The sequence below is a fragment of the Nannospalax galili genome, unplaced genomic scaffold, assembly GCF_000622305.1.
Source record: "Nannospalax galili isolate Female #2095 unplaced genomic scaffold, S.galili_v1.0 scaffold155, whole genome shotgun sequence".
In the NCBI taxonomy this organism is placed as follows: Eukaryota; Metazoa; Chordata; class Mammalia; order Rodentia; family Spalacidae; genus Nannospalax; species Nannospalax galili.
Window position 1 is genome coordinate 6,818,711 of NW_008339923.1, and position 25,263 is coordinate 6,843,973.

Here is a 25,263-nt window from a genome sequence, read left to right on the forward strand (position 1 = left end):
GTGACTTAGTCCCCATTATCTGTCCTGTGTTCCTACCTCCTAGAGCTATGGGAAAAAGAAGCCTGCCAACTGTTTTTATAAAATGCCCTAGGAGAAAAGTGATGTACTGGCAACCTCTACTGCCTCCTTCCCTTTCCCTCCTTCCTTGGGTTCTTTCAAAAACTAATAAGAAAGAAAGCTTTAAATTCCAGATTCTAGTGCCAAGAGTTTTCCAGGTACCAGAAATTGTAGCCATGAGCCTAAATTTGTATAATTTTCTGTATCAAGGGACTCCAAAGAATCTCTACATTAAGCAGTCAAGGTTTTGATACCATTTCTTTTTAGTCTGCCTTTTAAAATAGCGGAGAACTAGAGCAAGTCTACACCTGGGAATCAGCAGGCCTCTGCCAAGTGGCTTTAGGGTAATCTCTGTACTTCTATTCTTCTTCAGGGCATTAAAAAAACACTAGCGTCCTGCCCCTAAAACTTCTTCCCTATGACCTGGCATCATGGGACTGTGCCCATTTTGTAGAAGCACTCTATACCAACTAGTAACTCTTTTAAATTGAAATTCAAGGTATATCAAGAACTTAAAATTCTGCAAATTACATTCTGGACATTCTTGGACACCTAGAAGATGACTTATGAAGCAGAATGAATAATAAATAAGACTATTATGTTTAGATTATACATGAAATTTCATTAAAACCCTGGGAAACTTAATCCTAATTTTTAAAATTTATTTTTTGTGGATGAGTATTTTGCCTGCATGTACGTGCACCATATGTATGCAATGCCGGTGGAGGCCACAGGAGGGAGTTGGATTCCCCTGTAGCTGGAGTTACAGACTGTTGTTATCCACCATGTGGATGCTGGGAACCAAATTTGGGTCCTCAGAAAGAGTAGTCAGTGATCTTAACCACTGAACCATTTCTCCAGCCCCCAATCCTAATTTTTAACCAAATTAAAAATTATAGAAACTAAAATGCTACTATTTTTTTCTCTTTTCTTTAGACTAGGCACATATTTTAAAAGGAAACAGTGATTAAAAACTTCTGTTTAATCAAATATTGCCACATCCATCTTCCTACTTTATCTTTCTTTTCTGAGGTGTTATTTATAGAAATTAATGGTAATAAGAAATCCTTTAACATTTTATATAGTTAAAGATCAATAATAAAGATGGTGAAACTTAATTGTAGACAAAGTCTCTGCCAAGTCACAATTAGAAGAATCAGTTTATGCTTGTTTGTTGATTGATGGATGGATGGATGGATGGATGGATGGATGGATGGATTGGAAACCAAACCCAGGGCCTTACACATATGCAGCAAGTGTTCTGCCTCAGAACTATACCCCTAGCTCTAGAGAACCTCTATTTTAACTAGAGACTTACTGTACATCTGTACAGGAGCTGTACTTTGTAATTTGTAAGAGCTTTGATAATTATCCGATTAATTAATGGCTCAAAATAAGTAGTTCTTAGTGTTTATAAGTGTCTTCAGAGCAAGGTTGAGTTTCCCTGGAATTTGCATTGTTAATCTGATTAGAGAATTCTTTCAATATCAACCAAATTCTGCTCTTTTCTCATCTGAAATACCAAATTCCAAATTCTTGGAATCAGAATTAGAAAGGTGTTTTAGCTACTGTTACTGTATTACAGTGCCTGCGCTGATTGGTTTGTATAATGTTCTGCATGAAGCCCATTTTCCTCTTCCTCCTATGTTCAATCAGATGGCATGCCAGCTGTCCCATGTAAAGGACAGAACTACTAATACTGGACAACCCAGTCTCTTGACAGCCAAAACCTTATGTAGCTTGTTTCTCTCTGTTGTGAACACAGTGTCTTCATTGTCTTCATGATATAGGGCTGACAACCAATACTCTCTTCCATCTCTGGGATTACCTTGATTTCTCCATCACTAACTAGGTTCATCTGCTTCCTCAGGAGCAGTATGTATTTATCCATGATGCGATCCTAGAAGCCTGTCTTTGTGGAGACACATCCATCCCTGCTTCCCAAGTCAGGTCTTTGTATTATGACATGAACAAGCTGGACCCACAGACAAACTCAAGCCAGATCAAAGAGGAATTCAGGGTAAGTGAGGATAAAGGGGGAACTAGTTGGCTGTGACCTTTTGTTCTTTAGGAAGAATCTCAAAGCAAGCTCTTGAATCTTTGAACAAGTCCCTAGCTTAACAGAACTATTTGCATTTCAAGCAGACACAAACTGATCTCAAGAACTACGACCCCTCGTTCACAGTGTAAGTAGCCATTGGTGTAGTCCAACCATTGAATTGGGTTTTAAGAATACTGTACAGAGGGCTGGGAGAGATGGCTCAGCGGTTAAGAGCATTGACTGCTCTTGCTGAGGACCCGGGTTCGATTCCCAGCACCCACATGGCGGCTACGAACTGTCCCTAACTCCAATTCCAGGGGAATCTGAAGCTCTCTTCTGACCTCCGCAGCATTGCACAACACGGGTACACGCACATACATGCAGGCAATACACTAGTACACATAAAATCAAAATAATAATAAAAATAAAATATTTTTTAAAAAAAGAATACAGGCACAGATCTTCATTTAGATAAAAGTCACATTCAGGTTTTATCTACATATACCCCACACTAGGCCAAATCCTCTCCCAACTTGTTGCCTCCCAAATCTCCAGGTACCCTGCTCCAGATAGAATTCATGCCACTGAATTGTAGGGATCCACAAGGCCCTTGTGCCTCTGTCTCTGCTGTGGCCCATGTGGCTAATAGGTACTGTGTGCGGACAAAACCCAAGGAGAAAAAAGAGAAAACCCAGCTAGTGGAATTCGGGGATATAGGAGGGAGCCATCTTACAGCTGCAAGATGCTTGCATTTATTAAATGCTGGACATGAGACAAAGGTGCCATGGAGCCATTCTCTACCTCATGTGCCTTTAAAAAAATCAATTTACCCACTGTAGCTCTTTCTTGAGGTTTCATAGACCATTTTATAAATACACACTTCGTCACTTTTCTGTGTTATAACTTGTTTCCAGTAGGCACCTCATAGCTGCACATATTTATGGGTACAAGGTAATGCTTTCATTTCTGTTCTGATACTATCAAGTCATAACTAAGGATGAAATCTGTCACCTGTGGTGACCTGGCTAGAGCTGGTGGTCCTAGATCTCCCATTTGTCCCATAGACCCTCAACATGGTGACCCCGACCCTGCGTGTGGAGGACTGCAGCATCGCCCTCCTGCCCCGGAACCATGAGAAAAACCGCTGCATGGACATCCTGCCCCCAGACCGCTGCCTGCCCTTCCTCATCACCATCGATGGGGAGAGCAGCAACTACATCAACGCCGCCTTGATGGACGTAAGCTACTTCCAGTCCCTGGGACAAAAACAGTGGAGCCCCCAAAAGACTGAGGGAGCCTGGTGTGGGACATTACTGCTATCTGCCCCCTTTTAAGAGGCCAAATATTTTTTTTCAGCAACAAAAAAATTGATTTCCCACTCCGTGTATGTTTAGTGGGGGTTAGACGTCCTGCTCCTGCAAGCATCCTGTCCAAAGTCCTCACAAATGAAGCCCACCACAGCTCCCGAGCTGTGAAGTTCTTAGCCGGCTGGCCAGAGTGCAAGAGGCAGCTGTTAAGTCCCCATAGAAGGGAAAGGGATAATGTGACTGGCAGCCTTATTTTCTCGCTCTCTCCCTAATTTAGGCGGTAATTAACATGGGAAGAAAGCACAACTCATTACTTCCTGTCAGTCTGTTTACTTCTTGCTGCTTAACTGATGGGGGAAGTAAATGGATATTTTGGGTGCTAATGTGGAAATTTTAATTCTGTTGGTGTGATACCATAAAAGGGTACTTAAACTTGTTCAAAGCTTTCCGGAGCTGAAAAAAAGCACGTTTCTTTTATGGCTGGGATAAGTCACACTGTCACCCATGTAAATGACAAGCAAATGAGTTTTAGGAAAAGCAGGACTGTTTGCATTGTTCTTGGTTTTTAAAGTAAACTTGAATTTTTCCACTAAAATTATTAATGTATTGAGTCAATATTGCCTCTCAGAACTACAAAAAATTGGTAAGGAATAATGATGACATTTCCACAGTACTGAAGTGAGACTATTTCATCCTTATTTCACAATGAAGTTTATATTTAGTCCAGTTTGTGTTGGCAATAGCAATAGAATTCAACAGTTGCTAAGTATGTTCAGTGTTGTGTGCCACACGTTTCCATGTGCATAAAATAACTTTGCTCCCTCCCTTCACATTCTCCTGGGTATATTTGGATCATTCTTGTTTGTGTTGCAGAGCTATAAACAGCCTTCGGCTTTTATTGTCACCCAGCATCCTTTGCCAAACACAGTCAAAGACTTCTGGCGACTGGTCCTGGATTATCACTGCACATCAGTAGTTATGCTCAATGATGTGGATCCTGCCCAGGTGAGCTGGGGATTCTTCCAGGCAGAGCTCCTGTCTGGAGGTCAGCTCTGTGTGTTCTTTGTATAATGAGAAGAGCAGGCCTCGAGTCTGTGCTCAATGCCCATTGACAATTGAGAACCAGGGATGCAGAAATACAGTGCTGCAAACAAGGAGAATCAGGGACTACAGCAGGAGGACTGTAAAAACCGAAAATACAGGCTGAAATCATAGGTACTAGAAGCGAACACCAAGATAGGCACAGAAACTGGGCTGGCCCAAAAGAGTAAAATGCCCACGAGTGAGATTCAAGTTCATAAACAGGGACCAGGTTGAGCAGGGACTCACAAAGGCAGCCACAGAGAAAGCCAGCCCTTGATCCCGCATCTGTATTCCCTGACACTGCTTCCTTGGGGGCCTGCATGCGGGGGGCATCACACATAAAATAAAAACAAAATATTTTTTTTTAAAGATGGGCTGGAGAAATGGCTCAGTGGTTAAGAGCACTGACTACTCTTGCAGAGGACCTGGGTTCGGTTCCCAGCACCTACATGGCAGCTTACAACCATACTTAACTCCAGTTCCAAGAGAAGCCAATGCCCTCTTCTGACCTCTGTGGGCATTGCATAACACAGGTGCACTTACATGTAGGCAATACACTCATATACATAAAATAATATTTTTAATAATAATTTTTAAAAAGAATGAACTTGTTTGGTAAACAAATTCATTTCCTATGCAGTAGAGAAATTTGTTTTTAAAAACTGGAGGATGGGTGGTAGATTCCTGAGGTATTTCAACATCTAAATTGAACAAGATGTTTCCTTCCTAAAATACATATTGCTGCTGTCTATCTTCCATATGCAGGCAAGGCTTTTAATCATGTTAGAGGCACTGCATTATGTCATTAAGGCTGTGTCTTGAAAGCTAGTTGATAAAATAATGATGATAAATCTTGATCTTATCTCTTTTTGGTTTAAGAAACTTAAATATTTTAGAACTCTTCCTTTTTGATGCTTGCAGAATAGACTGTCACTATTTACAAAAACACCCCCAAATTAAATTAGAACCAAGAACTCTAAGTTCTAGGCATGGGTTAAATCTCACTAATTCAAGAGGCTTTGGTCACAGACAGTCAGGGGTAAAGGATTTGTTCCCTGTGTAGAATCATTTCGTGTTGTTCCTAATATGAAGATTATATATATATATGAGTTATATATATGATTATATATATATGAGTTTTGTTCCTGTTTGTGAACAAGATGTAAGTGGTGCTAGTGTTCTCAGTGAAAAACAGCATTTGAATTCCAAAGCTGCATTCTAAACTCAAACTGTCTGGACTCCAACCAAGCCTTGGCTGACTGGAGGTAGGAGAGACAAAAAGACTCCAATTCTATTCAGCAGAAAGAGCTGATTTTTCAGAGTGAGGGAAAAATGCTCCTGGGACTCTCTCTCTTTTAGCAAACACTAAACTGAGCAGTGGAACTTAAAGGCTTTGCGAGTGTACAAGACTAGCACTCAACTGTTTTAAGTATTTATAGGTCTGATTCATGGATGTGTTATGCACCATTTAAGCCATTTTCTACGTGGTTTCCTTGGGCAGAATATAGGACTCAGTGTGCCAAGAGCCAGACGCCAGGCTGGACCATTCATATTTCTGTGGTCTAAATGACAAGCATTTGATCAGTGCTTGAACTGAGGAAACAAGCGGAAAGCAGAGCTAACTCGGTCAGTAGAGAAAGAAGCAGAACCAGTTCAGATGCCTGCCATGGCTTTTATTGCCATCCCAGCTTTCTGCATCATGCCTATTAATTTTAACAGTGGGCTCCCTAGGGTACCAAAAAGAAAATAAACATCAGAATGCTATTGTTGCAGAAGGCAGTTTAATAACTTGTCACCAGGAATTGCTGGCGAGAAAGAAAACAAAATCCATGGAAGCATTATTTAGAAATAAATGTAATTTCTAAAATGCAGCAGACCTGGCTAATATAAAAAGTAGGTTTGGTTAGCCCCTTTCCATTCTTAATTTAAGGTCCAACCTAAATCATCCTTATTATGGATGAAGAGGGAGAAGAGGGGAGGAGGCGGAGGGGAGAGAAACCACGTCAGTCGATTCACTGTTAGCTGGGAATTTATTTTGTAATCTTGGATACAATCAACCTTTACAATGTTTGACAGTGACATTTTAGATCTTTTCAAAAATCAAAATAATCATAAATGGGAAAACAAAAGAAAGAAAATTCAACCCATGGATTCTTTTTTTTATAGAGTATCTTTTGACTTAAAATGAGGTGATTTCTTTTCATCTGCTCTTGACCTCATAACAACAGGTCAGCAAACAATGAAGTGCTTCACCCCCTAGCCTAGCCACAAGTCATCTGTCCCTCAGGTAAATCAGAAAGATAAAAGTTCAACAGGACCCCAAAATACTACTGGAATACTATGTGCCAGAAGAAGTCTAACTTGTAACTGCCATTGTCTTCTGTCAAGGAGCAGAGGTCTCAGGGCTCTTCTCCCAGAGCTGCTTTCAGGTTCAGGAAGTTTGATGGGTGGCAGTAAGTGATAGTGCCTCTTTTCTCAGCCACCATGTCCCAAAGCACCGCTGCCCAGTGAGATGGGCATCTCCTTTATGCAAAGGTCTTAGTTACCCTGTCGCACCAATACCCAGGGTTTGAGACTCTAGGAAATTGTGCTTTTAATCAAAGATACCTCCAGATGAGACAGCAAGGTGTTTGCTCCCATGGCATTGGGATTCCTAGATCCAAGTGGAGAGGACTTGGGTCAGAATGTGAAGATGAAACCCAACGCTGCAACCAGTTCTGAACCTTATTCCAAAATGGCCCTAGTCTCAGAAGTCCAGCAGGAGAAGATGGAGATTGAGGTGATAACACATACATGTGCCACTTTAAGGGTCTTGGCTTTTGTAACGGTGATCAGTGACATCTCCCCCAGGGTCTAAGAGTATCTTTCAGCATGCAAGAGAGACCTCACAAAGGGATGTATTGAGAAGATCCTATGACCTCCTTAGAAAGCCGAATTGTGCCTGGCTAATATGTTTTCTTAGATACAAGCCATAGGAGGAGAACAGGTGTAGTCAAAGATGCATCATCAGGAAAATTCTGGAGTCTGGATTTTTTTAGGAAGGAAAGAAATTTAAGTTTTAAGAAGTATATCAACACTGACTTTATCCAAACTGTTAGCCATCAGTTAAGATTCTGTTTCTCTCTTGAATTCAGTTGTGTCCACAGTACTGGCCAGAAAATGGAGTACACAGGCATGGCCCCATCCAGGTGGAATTTGTGTCTGCGGATTTAGAAGAGGACATCATCAGCAGGATATTCCGGATTTATAATGCCTCCAGAGTAAGAGCCAGGGCAACTGTGTTGAACTGGGGCTTCATTATTTTCTCATTTTCTGAATTTTAACATACCCACTTTAGATCAGGTACTGTTTTAGGACTTCAAAATGCCTCGGTGAATGAAACAGATCCCTGGGCTTATGGGGCTTGCATGCTAATAGACTTGTTAAAGAGTTATTCAGTGACATGGGTTAGAGTATAAGAAGAAAGACTTTGTTTAACACTATAGTCATGGACCACGGCAGTGGGCTCCACTCTGAGCACAGCGTGGGAGAATGGAGAATGATAGTCCAGAAGCAGATAGGGGTCCACGGATGGAAAATCATGGAGAAGAAACATCGGGACATGGTAGGATTCTTGCTGAAGGCAAACCAGAATGAGCTGAGACAATGGGACATGGTGGGGATTGAGGAACCTGATCAGAGATCAAGGGTAGTTACTTATTGGAAGGGATAGGTGCTTGCTAGACTGACTTAGCAGAAATTGCAAAGCTAGGCCTAGGAGAAGGTCCAGGAGCATGACTAAAATTTCATCAAAGACTCTTTATCAGAAGACAATCAATACAACAGATAGAATCACAGCATTCTAGAAAGTGATCATTTTAAAAGGAAAAAGGAAGTGTTAGGGTCATGCCCCAGAGGGCCTCTAATCCCCATTTTAAATAGATGTTCCATGAGAACAGAAGGGCTCTCTAGAGAGACAGCTTCTAGAGAGAAATAACCATGCAAAGGCTCTGAGAAGGGGCTGCACCTGTTGAGTTCCAAGTACAGTAGGGCACTGTTGTGGCTTGAGAACAGTTAACTAAGACCAGAGACCTTGAATGACACTGTCCGAAGGCTTTCGGTTAGAAGCAAGTAAAAAGCCATTAGTCATTACAGGGTTTTCAAAAGAGCCACCCAAAACAATTTCTATCTTTAAAGGAGCACTAGGGCTTCTTCCTTGAAATCAGACTCCAAGACAGGCCAGGAGGGAAAGCTAGCAAGAAAAGCATGTTGCAAGAGCACTCACCTGTGCCTAGTGCCGCTGAGGGCCACAAGCATCCTTCCAAGCTCTTGGCCCTCTCCTAATGTCAGTAACATTTTTTAGAGTTCTGCAATTCCATTCAATTATAAGTAATGATTAATTAACTATTGATGCTTCAGTAAGAATCTCAGCATTAAGCAAAGCCATATTATGCTCATAGAAAACATGACATACTCTATATCACAGTGAACTCACCAACATCTCCAGGTTATAATTTATTCCTTACCTTTAATTTACCTATAATTAAAGTGAAGCTATTTCTCCACATAATACACATGATACAATTGATCATGATGTTTTTCTCTTGACTTTTGCAAAATGTAAGTATTCAGTTCTACTCTTGTTTATCTCTGGACTGTCATTTAAAACACCTGGATTTTTATAGCTACCTGAGATTAAAAATCATAACTCTTCAGGCTTGTAGATGCGGCCTTTGTTATATGCTGGTTGGTGTCTCCTTTAATAATGTTCTGTTCTGATAGGAAGATCAACTGGGTGGAATCAGGCCACTGGAATTCAATAAAGGAACGCCTGTTTTCTTTCCACTTCCTGATTGTTGTCTGGTTCTCTGCAGCCCCAAGATGGATATCGGATGGTGCAGCAGTTCCAGTTCCTGGGCTGGCCGATGTACAGAGACACACCCGTATCCAAGCGCTCCTTCTTGAAGCTCATCCGCCAAGTAGACAAGTGGCAGGAGGAATACAATGGTGGAGAGGGCCGTACAGTGGTCCACTGCTTGTAAGTACTCCCGAAGAGCGCTTCCTCTCAGAATGGCCAGGGCCCCACACTCAGCTGGTACCTCCTGCTTTTAATTGCAATATAAATAAGAAAGAAATAAGTAATTGTGGGTCAAAGGGGATGGTCAATATTCTCATTGAGGTTCATTTCTTTCTAGAAACGAGATGAGCATGTTTTGCATTCGGATGGTCTTAGTCTGTTTTCTGTTGCTCAAACAAGAGACCCAAGATGGGAGAATTTAGAAACCACAGAGTTTGATTTAGGGCACAGTTTTAGAAACTGGGAAATCCAAGAGTCTAGCCCTGGCATCTGGAGAGGGTCTCCTTTCTCATCAAAACATGATAGAGGGCACCACATGGCAAGACAGAGCAAATGTACTCATGGGGGTCTCTCTCCCTCTTTTTTGAAATATTTTATGTGTATGAGTGTTATGCCTATATGTAGATAAGTGCACCCATGTCATGCAATGCCCACAGAGGTCAGAAGAAGGCATTGGATCACCTGGACTGGAGTTATAAATGGTTGGTAGCCACCATGTGGATGCAAGGAATTGAACCCAGGTCATCTACAAGAGTAGCCAGTGCTCTTAACTACTGAGCCATATCTCCAGCCCCTCTCTCCCTCTTTTTTAAAAAGTCACTTTATAAAGTCACCCTACCACCACAGGGACCCCTCATCACCTTATCTAATCCTAATATCTCCCAGAAGCCTTAACTCCAAATATCATTAGCATATTTGGAGATGCCATTTCTAACATATGAACTTGGAGCGCACATTCAAACTGGTTCATCTCGTTACTGTACCTGATAATTCTAGTGCATGTCATGTCAGAGCTTCCACAGGAACTTTTTCCTTTGTCCCTGTGCTGTTTAGGAGTGATATTTTTTTCAGGGATTAATAGGATTTGGTTAGAGTCTGCTATAGTTTGGATCTGGAATGTTTTCCAAACTTCCCATGGTAAAGACTTGATTTCCAGCATGCCCTATGGAGAGGTGAAGGAAACGTTAAGAGGTGGGGCCTAGTGGGTGGTCTTTAAGTTATTGTAGACATAACTCAAGTAGGGTTGTCCAACTCTGGTCTCTTCCTTTTTGTATTCTCTCACTGGCTATAAGGAGAGCAATTCTCCTTTCCAAATGTTCCCCACCAGGATGTGCCACCTTATCACAGGCCCAAAGCCACAGGCCCAACCAGTCAGGGACTAGAACCTCCAAACCTGTGAACCAAAAATAACCTTCTCCACTTAATAAGCATCTTATCTCAGGTATTTGTTATACTAACTGAATGTTGACCAGCACAGAGTCAGTGTCCTTTTAGAGTGACATTCAGTTAAGAGTGGTAGCAAATGCTAAAATCTAAGAACTGGATGGTTCTCAAAATCAGACCCATGCATTGAAAGTCAGTTGGGGAACTTCAATAAAAATTACCCTCATGCTGCACTGAAAACAATTAAATCCCAGCCTCAGCACGTAGACCCCAGACATCCATACTATTGAAAACCCCTAGATTATTTCCAGATTATTTCCATTCACTCTCAAGGTTGAGAGCTGCTGAGTGGAGAATGCCTTGCTTTTCAGAACACTTTCAACCGATGCTTCCTCATTGGCAATGATCTGCAGCTAATCAACCAGCTGGAATCAACTTAATGGAACAGACAATTAGAAAGACATGGCAAAGGCAGTTAGGGACAATACTTAGAGGAATTGTGGGAATCCAAAGTCTAAGCGTATTTTCAGAGGCACATCATTAGAAGAAGCATACAATGAGATCATTCCTAATTTGAGGGTAAACTAACTTTTCCTCTGATTCCCTTGGACAGGGTCTCAGGAACCTGCTCTCATATGTCATCAATCAGAAGTCCTATATTTTGTCCTCTACAAAAAAGCATATTAATCCTTCCATTCTTTAGGGATGCCGTGCTTTAGAAATGTCCCTACTAAACCCCCTTCTTATTTCTCAGAATAAGGTGAGGGGTCCACCATACCAAGCTGACAAAATCCCAACAGAGGAAGTTGATGTTTCCATTAGCTTGTATTATATGTTAGGTGTTTTGTTGTTGCTGTTGTTTAGTGGTGCTGGGGATGGAACCTTGGGTCTAGAGCATACTAGGGAAGAATTCTACCACCAAGCTACATTCTCAATTCAGTTGTTTCTATTTTAATACTGAAAATAGTTTTCAGGTGGCCCTCCTGTATCTGGAGAGCCTGCATCTGAACCTGGTAGCATGACTTGTTTGGCCCCCTGGACTGCTAGCTTTCTAACAAGGGCCAGTGCTTTAACCTTCAGCAGTAGGATGCTAGTGGAGGAAGTTGAGGCTCCAGGACAGGCATAAGAGAAAGATGCAAAGAACCCTTAAATTGCTGACAGATACCTTGTTCTAGATAGAGTTCTTCCAAAATGCAGCTATAACCCTCAAACTAATCAGTTACATCACTGTTCCATGCTGTGTCTCTAACAGCAGGTTGTCTGGCTATCACAGACGGTGGTGAGCATCTGTCATTCCTGCCCCCCTGTCTTCTTATCATTTCATCCTCCCTCTTTTGGTGAGTCCCTCCCCTAACCCCCAACTCAAAAGTCCCCATAATTCCCGTGGAGCTGCCCCTTGCTTTCTTGACATCAGGTTAGGCATGATACACAATTACTTGTAGAGAAAGTTTAGTTTTATTTTCTATTTACAAATGTTAATCTAAGATACTTTTTAGTCTATAAGAAACGAAGTTTAAAATGACTTCTTCCAGTGTTGCTCAGGGAAAAAATGCTGTGGCGTCCCCTACCAATCCTCTGAGAGGTATTCGGCATGGTGCAGCGCCACCTATTGGCTGAGGGCAGAGTGCACCACCATGAACGCTCCAGACGCTCTGTGGTGCCATGGGCCATAGATGCTCAGGGTAGACAGAGTATTCTCTTCCTTATAAATGACTTGCAGCTTTTAAAACAAGAATAACTCAACATTTTGAAACTGTAGAAAGAGTCGATATAGATGGCGCTCATGAACAACTACTGAAGCATTAGGTGGAAAGCTGATGGGCAGGAGCCTTGGAACATGAGTGCCAGGGACAGAGAGCAGGTCCAGAAGCAGAGCCGTGCCCCTGCGTCACCAGACTTACAGCACAGAAGCACCGCAGCATAGGACTGCAGGGCAGCAAAGACCGGATGCACCAAAATGTCAAATGGGATACAACAGAGCTTCTGTAAGAAGACATGGGAGAAACTCCTCATGCTCAGGAGGCTGGCCAAGATCAAGCGAGGATAGAGGATACAGAATACCAGTCGTTAAGAAAGCATGGTGACAGGCTGAATTTCATTAACATGAAATACTCTGTTTAAGAGACATCAATAACATGGGGGTGTGGCGGGGGGAGACAGCGGTGGGAGAGTTCTGCAATACATACATCTGGCAAAGGACTCAGAGCCAGAAGGGGTAAGGACTACTACAAGTTGCTAGAGCAAGACAGTCAACCCATTGTTTTTAATGGGCATTAAATTTGACAGGCATTACCCTTTTCAAAAGAAAGGGCTTGGGGTTTTAGCTCAATGGCTGAACCTTTGTCTAGCATGTGCAAGGCCCCAAGCTTGATTCACAGCACTGGAAAGGGAAAAACAACTACCCTCACAGCCAGTTACAGTATCACTAGTTTAGTTTTCATGTTTAGGAAAATATACATTTAAACCAGGACCAGATGCCATTGCCTGCCCACCAGAATGGCTGAATTTTTAAAGACACATAAGAAACTGTAGAACTGCCACACACTTCTGGCAGGAAGTAACCATCAAACAGCCATGTTGGAACTGATTGGTAGCTCTGAGCTCTTTAGTTCCTACACAAGCGTCAACAGAAATGCATCCTATACCTCGGGATGTTTATAGCAGGTATACTCACAAGACCTCAAGCTGGAAATAACTCAAACAGCAGCTGTTGAGTAAGTAAATTATACAGTGGTATACTCACTCAGTGGAATTCTCAGCAATATAAAGGAACAAATTGCTGATATACCCAAAGGCAAGTCACACAGATAATATTAAGTGAAATAAGCCAGAATCAAAGGAGTGTATGCTGCATAATTTCCTGTATACAATGCTCAACAGAGGCAGAAATGATGTGGGATGTAAAAAGAGCAGAGTTTGTCTCTGATGTTCCTGGTAGCACTGGAAGGGCATGGCAGTGTGAGGACAGGAGGCCCTGGGGCTGACCATGAACCATGTGTGGATTGGATGGGGCCAACGTGATGTCATGTACAAGTGCAAAAATTAACTCCAGTATCTATTTGCCTTTCATGGACTTCACTGTTGACATGTTATTCTTTATTTTAAATGATTTAGGTTATAACATGGGACTTGAGAGATGGTTCAGGGGTTAAGAGCACTGGCTACTTTTGCAGAGCAGGTTTGATTCCCAGCACCCACATGGCAGCTGACAACTGTCCATAACTCCAGTTCCAGGGGAATCCAGCACCCTCTTATGACCTCCTTGGGCACTGCACAAAATGGATGCACTGACATATGTGCAGGCAATACAGTCATACACATAAAAATAATAAAATCTTTAAAAAGGTTATAACAAAATGAACAAACTGACATTCATAACTATAATCCATGATCATTGACAGTAATTGATCTTCAGATTGTAAAAAAAAAAAAAAAAAGGACAACCAGATGTTGTGTGCTTGCTTATTAGGGAAAGTATAATTTATATGAATAAAAATATGAATCAAACATCCCTCCATCTCAGGTCCTTTGCAAGCCCTAAATCTAATTACCAATTTACAGAACATACTGGGGTAGAGATAATATATTAAATGATACCAGAAAGATGCAGTAAATGAGAAGAATCCAGAATGCAGATTTCTTTACATAACAAGAACCCCTTTCTTCAACAAGCTTCTGAGAACAAAGAGGAAGCCTGTATATTAGAATAAATTTGTAAGAATCCCAACCAGCACAATGTATAGACTTCAGATGTGGATTTTTTTTTTTTTTTTTTTTTTTTAGCAGCTAGAGGAAAACATATGGGAAATTGAAACACTGGCTAGATATTTGATTTAAAAAAATGTTGGTGGGGCTGGAGAGATGGCTCAGTGGTCAAGAGCACTGACTGCTCTTGCAGAGGACCTGGACTCAATTCCCAGCACCCATATGGTGGCCAACAAACATCTGTAACTCCAGTTCCAGGAGATCCAATGCCCTCTTCTGACCTCCTTAGGCATTGCATGACACGGGTGTACTTACACATATGCAGACATAACACTCATACACATAAAATAAAAATAAAAATATTGTAAAAATAATGTTGGGCCAATAAGATGACTTAGTGGGTAAAGGTGCTGTGCAAGTCTGATGACCTGAGTTCAATAAGGTTGAAGGGAAAGAACCGACTCCACAAAGTTGTCCTCTGACGTCCACATGCACATCATGGTATGCCCCCCAAATCATAATAACAGTAATGTTTATTTCAATGTGATATCGGTATTATGTTTAAAAATAAGACAAAGTTCCTTTATCTCCTTGAAAAAGAAGCTGACACAGGGAAAATACAAGACGAATATTCTAGAAAGTAGGGATATTATCAAAAAAGAGCAAAAGTATATCATAAGAACACAAACCCATCCTGATAGAATTCCTCATGGTCAAAGCTAGAGGAATCTGAGTCACATGATGATTATTGATGCTATTATATTTTAGCACATTTTCAGTGTCTGCCTGGACTAACATAAACAATAAAACAAATACTTTTTTAATGAGGGGGAAGATAACTATTTCTTATGGTAGAATGTTGAACAAGGGAAGAAAATTTAACATCGACATTAGGCAAACAACATAGTCATAATTAAGCGCTGCAAACAATATCCACCAATGGATGTAAAAGTGGGTGATTGAGGTAAATAGAATATTCACACAGTCCCAAAGCGCCTTACTCCAAGACAGGTATTAACTACATAGAGAAAGATAACTCGGCATCCAAAAGTCTGGCAAACATGCTTGTGAAGAAGATTTACAGACCCAGAAATAAAACAGATCAATACCATGAATTCCTTAAAGGATATAAGAACCCTCCTGTATTTGGGGGGGTTGTTTTTGTTTTGAGGGGTCTAAGTCCATAGCCTTACCTCTAAGCATGAGGAAACATCAAAGGAGCCCAAATGAAGGGACAGTCCACTGTGGGACTTTGTAGTGACTTCTCACATTGTGGTGGGGCACATGGGTCTTTTCCACACCTACTTCCTACATGCTGAATTTTGTAGTCTACAAAGCAGCCGATCAGAGCACTTCAGAAGTGGCCAAGTTATGAAAGGGAAAACTGATAAACTGTTACAGATTGGAGACTGCTAAACAGATACAGCGTGCTAACTAGATGCAAGGTTGGATCCTGGGCCTGAAAAAGGACCTTACTAGAGAAACTGGTGAAATTTGACTAAGGCCTATAGTTTAGTCCATAGTACGGTGGCACTGTAATTTCTTGATTTTGATCATGTGCAATGGCTATGTAAGATGTTCACATTAGGGCCTGAAGAGATGGCTCAGCAGTTAAGAATACTGGCTACTCTTGCAGAGGACCCAGATTCAAATCCCAGCACCTATATGGTGGCTAACAACTGTCCATAACTGCAGTTCCAGGGGCTCTAATGCCCTCTTTCTGACCTCCGTGGGCATTTCATGACATGGGTGCACTTACATATAGGCAGGCAATGCATCCACACACATAAAATAAAAATAATAAAATTTTAAAAGATGCTCAAATCAGGTTGGGTATGCAAGAGAACGCTGTGTGCTAGATTTGCCATGTTGCTGCATATTTAAATTTAGTTTTTAAAAAGATTATATTTTAAGAGTCTTCATGTTTTAGAGATCAAAAAGTTCTTAACGCTCTTTGCAAAGTCCAGGTATGTGTTTGAACATAACCCCACTTGTCTTCAGTCTATCTAGCAGATAGCAGATGAGGCGTGTGCTCATTGAAGTTTTCTACTCTAGGCCCTTGATATAAAAATCAGTAAGGTGTCATGCATATCAGATACTATAATCTAGGATAAGAACAAGCTGAGATTGGTCCTCCAGCCAGCTGAACTCTGGACCACATGCCAAGCTAACTTGATCCTTTGTTTTACCTAGTAGACCTGGCCCAGGCCTTCATCCTGACCTTCCTCCAGGGTTTAGACCACGTGTCTCCAAGGGTTGTGGGCAAGATGCAATGCAAACATTGTCCAACCATCTGGTTTCTTCTGTAACAGGAATGGAGGGGGCCGCAGTGGCACTTTCTGTGCCATCAGCATTGTCTGTGAGATGCTCCGACACCAGAGAACTGTGGATGTGTTCCATGCTGTCAAGACACTGAGAAACAACAAGCCCAACATGGTGGACCTTCTGGTAGGATGCCCTTTTGTCTCACCCAACAGAACAGCTGCATATTAACATAAGATTCTTCCCCCTCTGTCCTACCCAGGGGAGCATCTCAGGACTCTGTCCTTTTTGTCCTGGCCAGTGAGGCATCTCAGGACTCTGCCCCCTCTGTTCTGCCCAATGGGCCATCTTAGGATTCTGTCCTTTTTGTCCTGGTTAGTGGGGTATCTCAGGACTCTGCCCCCTCTGTTCTGCCCAGTGAGCCATCTCAGCCTTAACAAAGAACTCCTCACCAGCTCCTACACTGTGATGACACTTGCTTATAAAAGAAGAGACTCCTTTTCTAAAGCATAGCATGTCACTTGACCTAACAGAACTTTTCTCCTCTTTCTTCTTCCCTGGCTTCATTTCCTTGTCTTTTCAGAGGAGACGCTCGTAGCTTGGTTGAAATGTGGAAATAGTGAAACTCACAAGTGAACATCCTTACTAATTTCTTTTCCTGGCAGCACCTTCTGTGTGGCTCAGCACTAAGTCTTAGTGGAGAAAAAATAATCATACCATAAGAAATGCCAGATTTTCAAATTATATATTTCATAAATAGCTTAATCGCCTAATATTTATCAAAGCTGTGAATTTTAGTTTGACGTACAGAATATTGCATTTAATTATGGTGGCCATAGCTGAGAAGAAGATTAAAGGAGCTGAGAGACAAAGGACTAGGGACAATTATTTTCTTAGAGTATTTCACAAAATCTCTTTTTTACATGGAACTATTAAAATGCCAACTGCAGTGACTCAAGAATAGAACACTAGCTTCAAGGAAGAAGCCCTTCTGTAGGGTTTTTGTACATCTCTGTGAACGGAAGATGGATCTGAAGAGAACCATGGGACTATTCCAGGATTGAGACAGTGGCTTGGGGCAGAGCAGAGAGAAGAAGAGACAGCCCATGCTAACAAGCTCAGAAAGCCTGTGTTCTAGAGCCCACAGTATGGCAGGAGTGCAATCAAAGTTAAAAATTAAAAAAGAGGGTTAAGATTCAAGCTGAATTTGAGAAAGTAGACAGGGTTTCTGTATGTGACTTGAAGAGTCATTGCAACAGTGCCTGAGTGTAGGCAATAGTAGTGACCAAGGACAGCCAGCTCCTGGGGGAGAGCCAAATCCTGCTCAGTAAGTCACTCGTCAGGGTCATCTATCCCTGGACACATGTCTTGTGCTGGCGTCACACTTTGGAGAAGCACGGTGTTCTCCAGAGGGTTTGGCAGAAGGGCTCTGGCCAGACGCATGCCCTCAAATCGATAGGCCATTACATCAAGTCTGACAGAGTCATGTTTTCCCAAACTCTACCCATTTTTTCCTGCCCTGTGGGAAAGCCACTGAAACCCAAATTTGAGTCTCAGCTAAACTAAGTCAGATTACATGACCTAAAACACATAAGCTTTGAAAGGGAAGCATTCCTGAGCCAATCACAAAACTTGAGTTTAACCATTTATAAACTCGGGGTGTTAGCTCTTTGAGGTGATGCAACATGAAGATGCATGTAAACACATTTTGGACATTGCAAATCAGAGAGAGGTGGTTATTGACAGTGTAGGTGTCCACTGGACATGATGCCTTTGTGGTCCTTGAGGCACAGTCACATCCAAGTACTTAGTGGAGGAAAAAAAAAGAATCATAGAACAGAAAGTGCCAGTTTTTCAAATTATATATTTTATAAATAACTGGCCTATGCCAGGGCTGGCTCAGAATGCCTTCCACATGGTAACAGATTTCATGGGGATGGGTTAAAAGGCCAACTGGTACATCTTTATGCAAGCTTCCCTAGAACCACCTAAGAATTGTCGCTTGAATGATAGAGTCCTTAGTCTCCTGGGCTGGGGGCAGTTGAAAGCAGAGCCCCAGTCAGTGGTAGTCTGAGTTGAGGACAGAGCAAGAGATAGGAGATTGTAGGTGTCAGACCTGAAATGTTGACTCTGTCTTCATCCTGGACTTATGCTTAGGAACCAATGATGTACGGCTTCCAAACTTTGGTTAGTACTTGGACAAAAATGACCTTGTTAAAAAATATCTCACACACGCACACACACACACACACACACACACACACACACACACACACATACATACATACACACACACACACTGCCGCCGCCACCGGGCCTGAATTAAGCAGATAGCTAGAAGTAAACCCTTCCAGGCCTTTCTGTTATTGTTCTACTGAGGCTTTCATCACTTGGGAGTTTTTACTGGCAAAACCAGGCTTTTTCAAATCAGCAGTTCAGACAATGGGACAGGGTGATTCTTCAGAAGATGGAGACTGAGGTGGCTGACCAGAAGAGCTGTGAGGAAGAGCCAGTAGATAACCAGGAAGGGAGTGTGTTGCAGCCCACTGTGCTATAACAACATAGGAGTTTGGGTTGTTGTGGGTGATTTATTTTTCCCCCTACAAAGGAATTTCTTTTATAAAAAAAAATTAATTTCCAGGATGTAATGACACATGTTTATGGGGTACAGCATGATCTTTTGATACGCATATACAATGTGTAATGTTCAAGTCACAGTAACTGGTATATCTATCATCTTAGACACTTTCAATTTTTTGTGTTGGGAACGTTCCAAATCCTCTCTAATGGCTGTTTTGGAATATTCAATTCATCCTTGTCAACCATGGTTACCCAACTGTGCTGTACAGCATAGGAAGTCATTCCTTCTACACAGCTGTACCCTATATAGTTATGGGAGATTCCTTTGGCAGAAACAGGGTCCCTAGAAACCCAGCATGCTGAAAGCCTGCACAGTCTTATGATAAGGTCAGTGACTGAGAAATGAAAGGAACTTATGAGATTTCCTGAGAAAACCATCTGCCAAATCTGTCACAGTGACTGTTAGGATAATAGATAATAGCTGGTGACCAGAGGAAAAAAATGTCACAGTGCTCTTTCTAGCAGGTTTAAAGCTTCTGGAACTGAATAAGAGCTCTTTGTCACTGGTTTGTTTGTTTTTGCCCATGAGTATAATATCTTTTTAGTTTGGTATTCATAAACGAGTGTGTTAGCTGAAGGAATTAATTAGCTCAGGTCAGATGATAAAGTCTGATATGGCTGCTCTGCATGTAACAGGCCATCTGAGACCTGAATGCAAAAAAGGTTGGACAGCCACTGAGAAGGGGACTGAGCCTGTAAGCTACAGTCTTTGAAGAATGAGTATGTTCTAGAAAGCTCTGGGCATGCTTCTGAGCTGGTCACCAAGGGGATAGGGTAGGTGGAGTGGGGAGCCCCAGCCTGGACGCTACTGGATCTCCTCATACAACTCATGGATAGGCAGAACCTCACTTCCATCTGGAACCCCCAAATGCTGCGATTGTGTCCTCCACACCCACACAGAGGTACACAGAGATTCCACTGTCTCCTTTCTTCTCCCTCTGTGGCCCTGATGTCCAAATTAATCCAGACTTTGAAATTCATCCTCTTATTTTAAAACTTGGCATTCTTAGGGGAGATGCAGAATGCCCTAGAAGTCAATTTCTTCTCACTCCAACTTTGAGGGCTGTGAGGAAAAGCCAATAGGTTATGAGGAAGCAAATTAATTTACAACAGTGGGGGCTGCACAATGGCTCAGCAGTTAGGGCACTTGCTGCACAAGCATGAGGACCAGAGTTCAGATCCCATCATCCAATAATAAGCCTTGTGTAGTCTCGCAAGCACCTATAATACCTGCACTGTTGAGGGTAGAGATAGGAGCACGGCTAGGACTTTCTGGCTTCCAGTCTAGCCAAAAGCATGTCGCCAGGTTCAGGGAGAAACACTGCCTCAAAATAATAAGGCACAATCATAGAGGAGGACACCTGATACTCTGGCCTCTGTATGCATACACAGGCACATGTGTGTACAACACACACACACACACACACACACACACACACAAATAGTAATAATAATTTAGAACAACACAAGGCTAGAACTTTTTTCCATCTAGTAGTGGTAGCTACACTCGTTCCTGACCCTACTTTATTCTGGCTTCTAAGTTAGCTATCTATTGAATCAGCGTCAAGTCACCATCAGTGTCCTGGATCCCCAGAAGGAATGAGGACAGCTTGGCCTGGTTAGATTCAGATGGCTTTGAAGCTGTCACAGGAACAAGAAAATGGCTGCTTCCCCTCAGCACCCCTCCACATTGTCTTCCTCATGGGGCTTTGAGGTTCCCAGGGCTCTCACTGTCTCAACAAACAGTCTCTGAGAACAGATCTTGCCTGGAGAAGCACAGCCTCCCCTACTGGGGCAAACACTTGGAAGGCTCCCTTCTGACAAACCAGTACCCTGCCCAAAAGTGTGTGGGCTTGCCATTCCCTCAAATGTCCTCTGTCCTTGGCAAGCTGCTTTAAGGAAAAGATACACTCTGAACAATTCTGATCTTGAGCTATATGTCAGCTGGGACCTCATGACAATTCTCCACCATAGAGGTCCCAAGCCCTTTTCAAGGCACCTCCAGCCTCAGTCACTGCTGGCTCCTGAGGCTACTCTGAAAGCCCACCCCTCAAAGCTATGCCTTGCTCTACAGCCACCATCCAGCACTGTCAGAAGCTGCTCGATGTTGGGCACAGTCTGCAGGCTAGGGCACACATCATCCTTAATGCTCTTTAGCTACTCTCCAAAGCAACTGTCTCAGGCCTTCAGCCTCACCTTCCCTCCCCTCTCCTCATCCCCTGTTCCTAGGCTATACCCCTTCCCTAGAGCAAAACATATTTCTGCCAAGCGTTTACCGGCCTTGGACAGCTTTGCTTCCCCCAAAATCCCACTTATGTGGCATTTTCCCAAGCGAAGAACACTTCCCATCTAAGAAATTTTGATCACTCAGCTAAGGTAGGAAAGTTGTCCTGCTAACTGTCACTTGGATGACCAGCCAGCATCTGGCCTCAGTTCCATTCCATTTCCCCCTGTATTTTTTAGCTCCTTTCTATGCATAGTACTTGGCTGACAGTGACATTGGGTGTGAGAAGGTAAAAACACAGTCTGCTTCCCATGGAGCATTTAACTAATAGAGACACCAGACATGAAATTCTTCCTGAACCCCAGCCTTTCTATTCTTTTTGTAAAGCAGGAATCAAACCATCAAGCCAGGAAACTTGAGAGATGACTCAGCAGTTAAGAGCACTAACTGCTCTTGCAGAGGACCAGGATTCGGTTCCCAGCACCCACATGGTGACTAATGACCATCTGTAACTCCAGCTTCAGGGGCTCAGATGCCCTCTTCCGGCCTCTGTAGGCAGTGCACACACATTGTGTACATACAGGCAAAACATTCATACACATTAAACAAACAAAAACATAACAATTAGAAAGACTTAAAAAACATTAAGTCTGTCTCAAAAAAATACCATAGATTGTATGATTCCATGGGTTTGAAGTGTTCAGAATAGATGATTCTATGAGGGCAGAAAGTAGAGCTTCCTAGAAGAGAGAAGGTGTGATTGCTGATTGGCATAGGGTTTTCTCTGTGGGGTGGGGAAGTGCTCTGAACTTACCTTCTACTCAACTCTATAAATAAACTAAAAACCACAGAATGGTGTCAGTATCATAGCAAATTTAATTTGGGAATCTAATTTACTATTGTTATAATCTAGAATTGGGTGCTGTCTCATTCTATAAAACAGTATATTTTCCAATTAGCAGAGGTGGTGGGTTTTACAAGAAGGAAAAGGCTAGGCATAGAGAAATGAAATAAATAGTCTATCGGTCAATTCGGGGTTAAGTAAACAGGGACTTCCTTATCGTATCAGCTCAGGTACACAGGACTCTGTCTCAGTGGCTGCTGTGAACTTCCCCGTTTCTGGAAAACATTCCCATTTCAAAGTTCAGTTTGTTTTCTGTTTGTTTTTGAAACAGGGTTTCCCTGTAGCACCAGCTGGCCTAGAATTCCCTAAGTAGACCAGGTTGGCCTTAATCTCAGAGATCTACCTGCCTCTGCCTCCCAAGTGCTGGGATTAAAGGCGTGCACCACCATGCCCAGCAAAAGTTCAGTTTGTTATGTCTCCTTTTTCTGAGATGCGATCTCACTATGTAGCCCATGCTGGCCTTCAACTCTCACCTTTCCTGCCTTAGCCTCCTGAATTTTGAGATTACAGACCTGAGCCACTCATAGCCAGCCTGTAGCATGAGTAACTCCATTCTTGTTTGGTTTGTCTAATCCAAATAATGTTCTTCTGTGAATTTTAATTAAGTAGCCTTTACAGGATGATGTGTGAATTATATCTCCATAAAGCTGTTCTTTCAAAGTAACATTTAAGCAAAAAGGAGACTGATCCTAGGTACCTATTAGACATTTCTGTTTACAAAGTATTGTCCTTTCTGCCCCATTACCTTGTCATCTTCCACAAGGAAGAAGAACTACTATTAATCATCCATCTTTTTATAGAAACTAGTCTGCAGGAAATGAGTCTAGTACAAGCTGAATCCAAATCCAAACCCTGACTTTCAGCTCACTGACACTCCACCACCCCACAAAGATCCCCCCAGCTGTCCAGAATTGAACACACCTCCCAGGCAAAAAATAAAGGCACATGGGAAAGAAATCAGCAGCCAAAAGCATAAACACAGGATGGACACATCGTGAGGGAAGGACATGGAGATGGAAAGTGACAGTCATAGTCCTGGGGTCGGGGGTATTGCCTGGGAAGTGTTCACAGCTGTTGGGGTGACATCATGACAAGGGTCATAAACCAACCCATCCTCTCCAGTCAGGAGTAAAGGGCAACAAGTGTAAGGTACAAGACCAAGGAACAGAGAAGAATTCAGTCAAAATGTATGCAAACTTAATCTCAAATAAGGTTTCCTGGGAACAGCTAGCCCTTCTTCCTCACAGAAAGAGGAAAGGCTGTCTTCAAACCTGGCTGCATGTTGAAGTGACCTGACGCATTAAAAGAATGTTCTGCTCCCTAGACACCCCACCCCAGATACTCCAAATCCATTGGTCTGAGGCCTGACTTTCACACCAAAGTTTTCATCTTGGTCTTTAAGCTTTATTTTTAGTTGACAAATAATAATTGTTCGGTGGTATTTTGATCATGTATGTATTATAGAATGATGAAATCAGTAAGTAGACTATAATATGCAGTTGAGGTTAGTAATTATGAACTGCACTTACCCAGGGTTATATATGGTGAATCCCCAGATCAGGTCATAGCCTAGGCTACCAGGCGTGCCCAACCTTTTTGGCATGGTAACATGATATTGGCATCTATGAAGTTCATACTCAAAAACCACACAGTCAAGCTACGAAAAAAAGTAATTGCTGAAAGTTTCACAATCCTTATATAAGTTGACTATTTTGTTGGGCCTCAGACCACAGATTGAACATGCTTGGTAGACAAACTCAGCTGAGGTCTAGTAGATTTTAAACAGGAAATTAGCATAGATTTCATGGGTAAAGAAAATCCTACACGCATTTTAAAAAGATAGATGCAAGTAAAGATCTGTTCCATTGTAGGGGTGTGCAGTCGTCTGTTGAGGGGTGAGAATTTATTATGCTCCCTGGCACTGAGTGGATGCTCACCTGTATGATCTTCTGGGAACATTGAACACAGTAATCACTATCCACCCACAGTTATCAGGGATCACTTCAGCTTCCTGGCAGGGCATCAGTCAGAAAGACTTTTCCAGCCTGAAGGATCTGGCAGTACAGGATACTGTTGCCATTGTGAAACTTGTCTTAGTTTCAGATAGGTACCTCAGGGACAGAAGTTGGCCCAAGGTAAGCTGTGTAGACTATTCTCTTTGAATCTTAGGCAGTTGACATCTGGGTGTTTGAAGTGCACAGACTGACTGCAGCCCCCCAGCTCCTCCAGCACAGGCAGAGTGTACAAGGCAGAGAGCCAACACTCCCTGGGAGTCCCCAGAGCTGCCCGTGGGAGCTCTGGTTTTGTGACTCCCTCACTCAGCCAGCCGGGACTTTGAAAGAACGACCTCAGCTTTAGGTTCCATTTCAGAAGCCATCTTCTCCCTCTTTGCAGGGGCCAGAGCAGGGCCCAGGTCAGAGGATGGGAGGAGGGCATGGCTAGACCACTGCTCCAGGCAAAGCACTCCATGGCTGTGGCCCAAGTTGGGGGAAAAAGAGAACATTTATGCTTTGGTCCTGTCTCTGAAACAGGGATAGTTCATGTGGCTTAATTATACCATTCAGAAGCAAGTGAGCTGATGGAGAAAACTGTGAGAAGGTAGGCCTGTACTTGGTGATCAAGTGTAATCAGTTTGCAGTGTAGGAAGATTTCAGGCATTTGCCCAGGTGCTTGGAGGAGGGCACATGGCAATTTATGGCCTTTCTTTGCCTTCTTATTTTTCTGATTCAGAAACCAGTCATCACAGAATCTATGGGGGTTGGCAGCTTGCTCAGGAAGGATGAGATGGGAGAGGGGGAACTCATTTTGAAAATTGCAGTC

General features: G+C 42.5%; 1 protein-coding gene across 4 annotated transcripts in view; it reads left to right on the forward strand.

Moving 5' to 3' along the window:
• Positions 1-25,263, forward strand: part of Ptprm (protein tyrosine phosphatase receptor type M) — a 794,765-nt gene that overhangs the window by 760,236 nt on the left and 9,266 nt on the right. For all 4 annotated transcript variants that reach the window (XM_008834659.1, XM_008834658.3, XM_008834655.3 and 1 more), the window contains 6 exons: positions 1,928-2,077; positions 3,163-3,336; positions 4,279-4,410; positions 7,623-7,748; positions 9,342-9,505; positions 16,726-16,861. In XM_008834659.1, the coding sequence (XP_008832881.1) occupies positions 1,928-2,077; positions 3,163-3,336; positions 4,279-4,410; positions 7,623-7,748; positions 9,342-9,505; positions 16,726-16,861 (882 nt within the window). The remainder of the gene's footprint in view (positions 1-1,927; positions 2,078-3,162; positions 3,337-4,278; positions 4,411-7,622; positions 7,749-9,341; positions 9,506-16,725; positions 16,862-25,263) is intronic.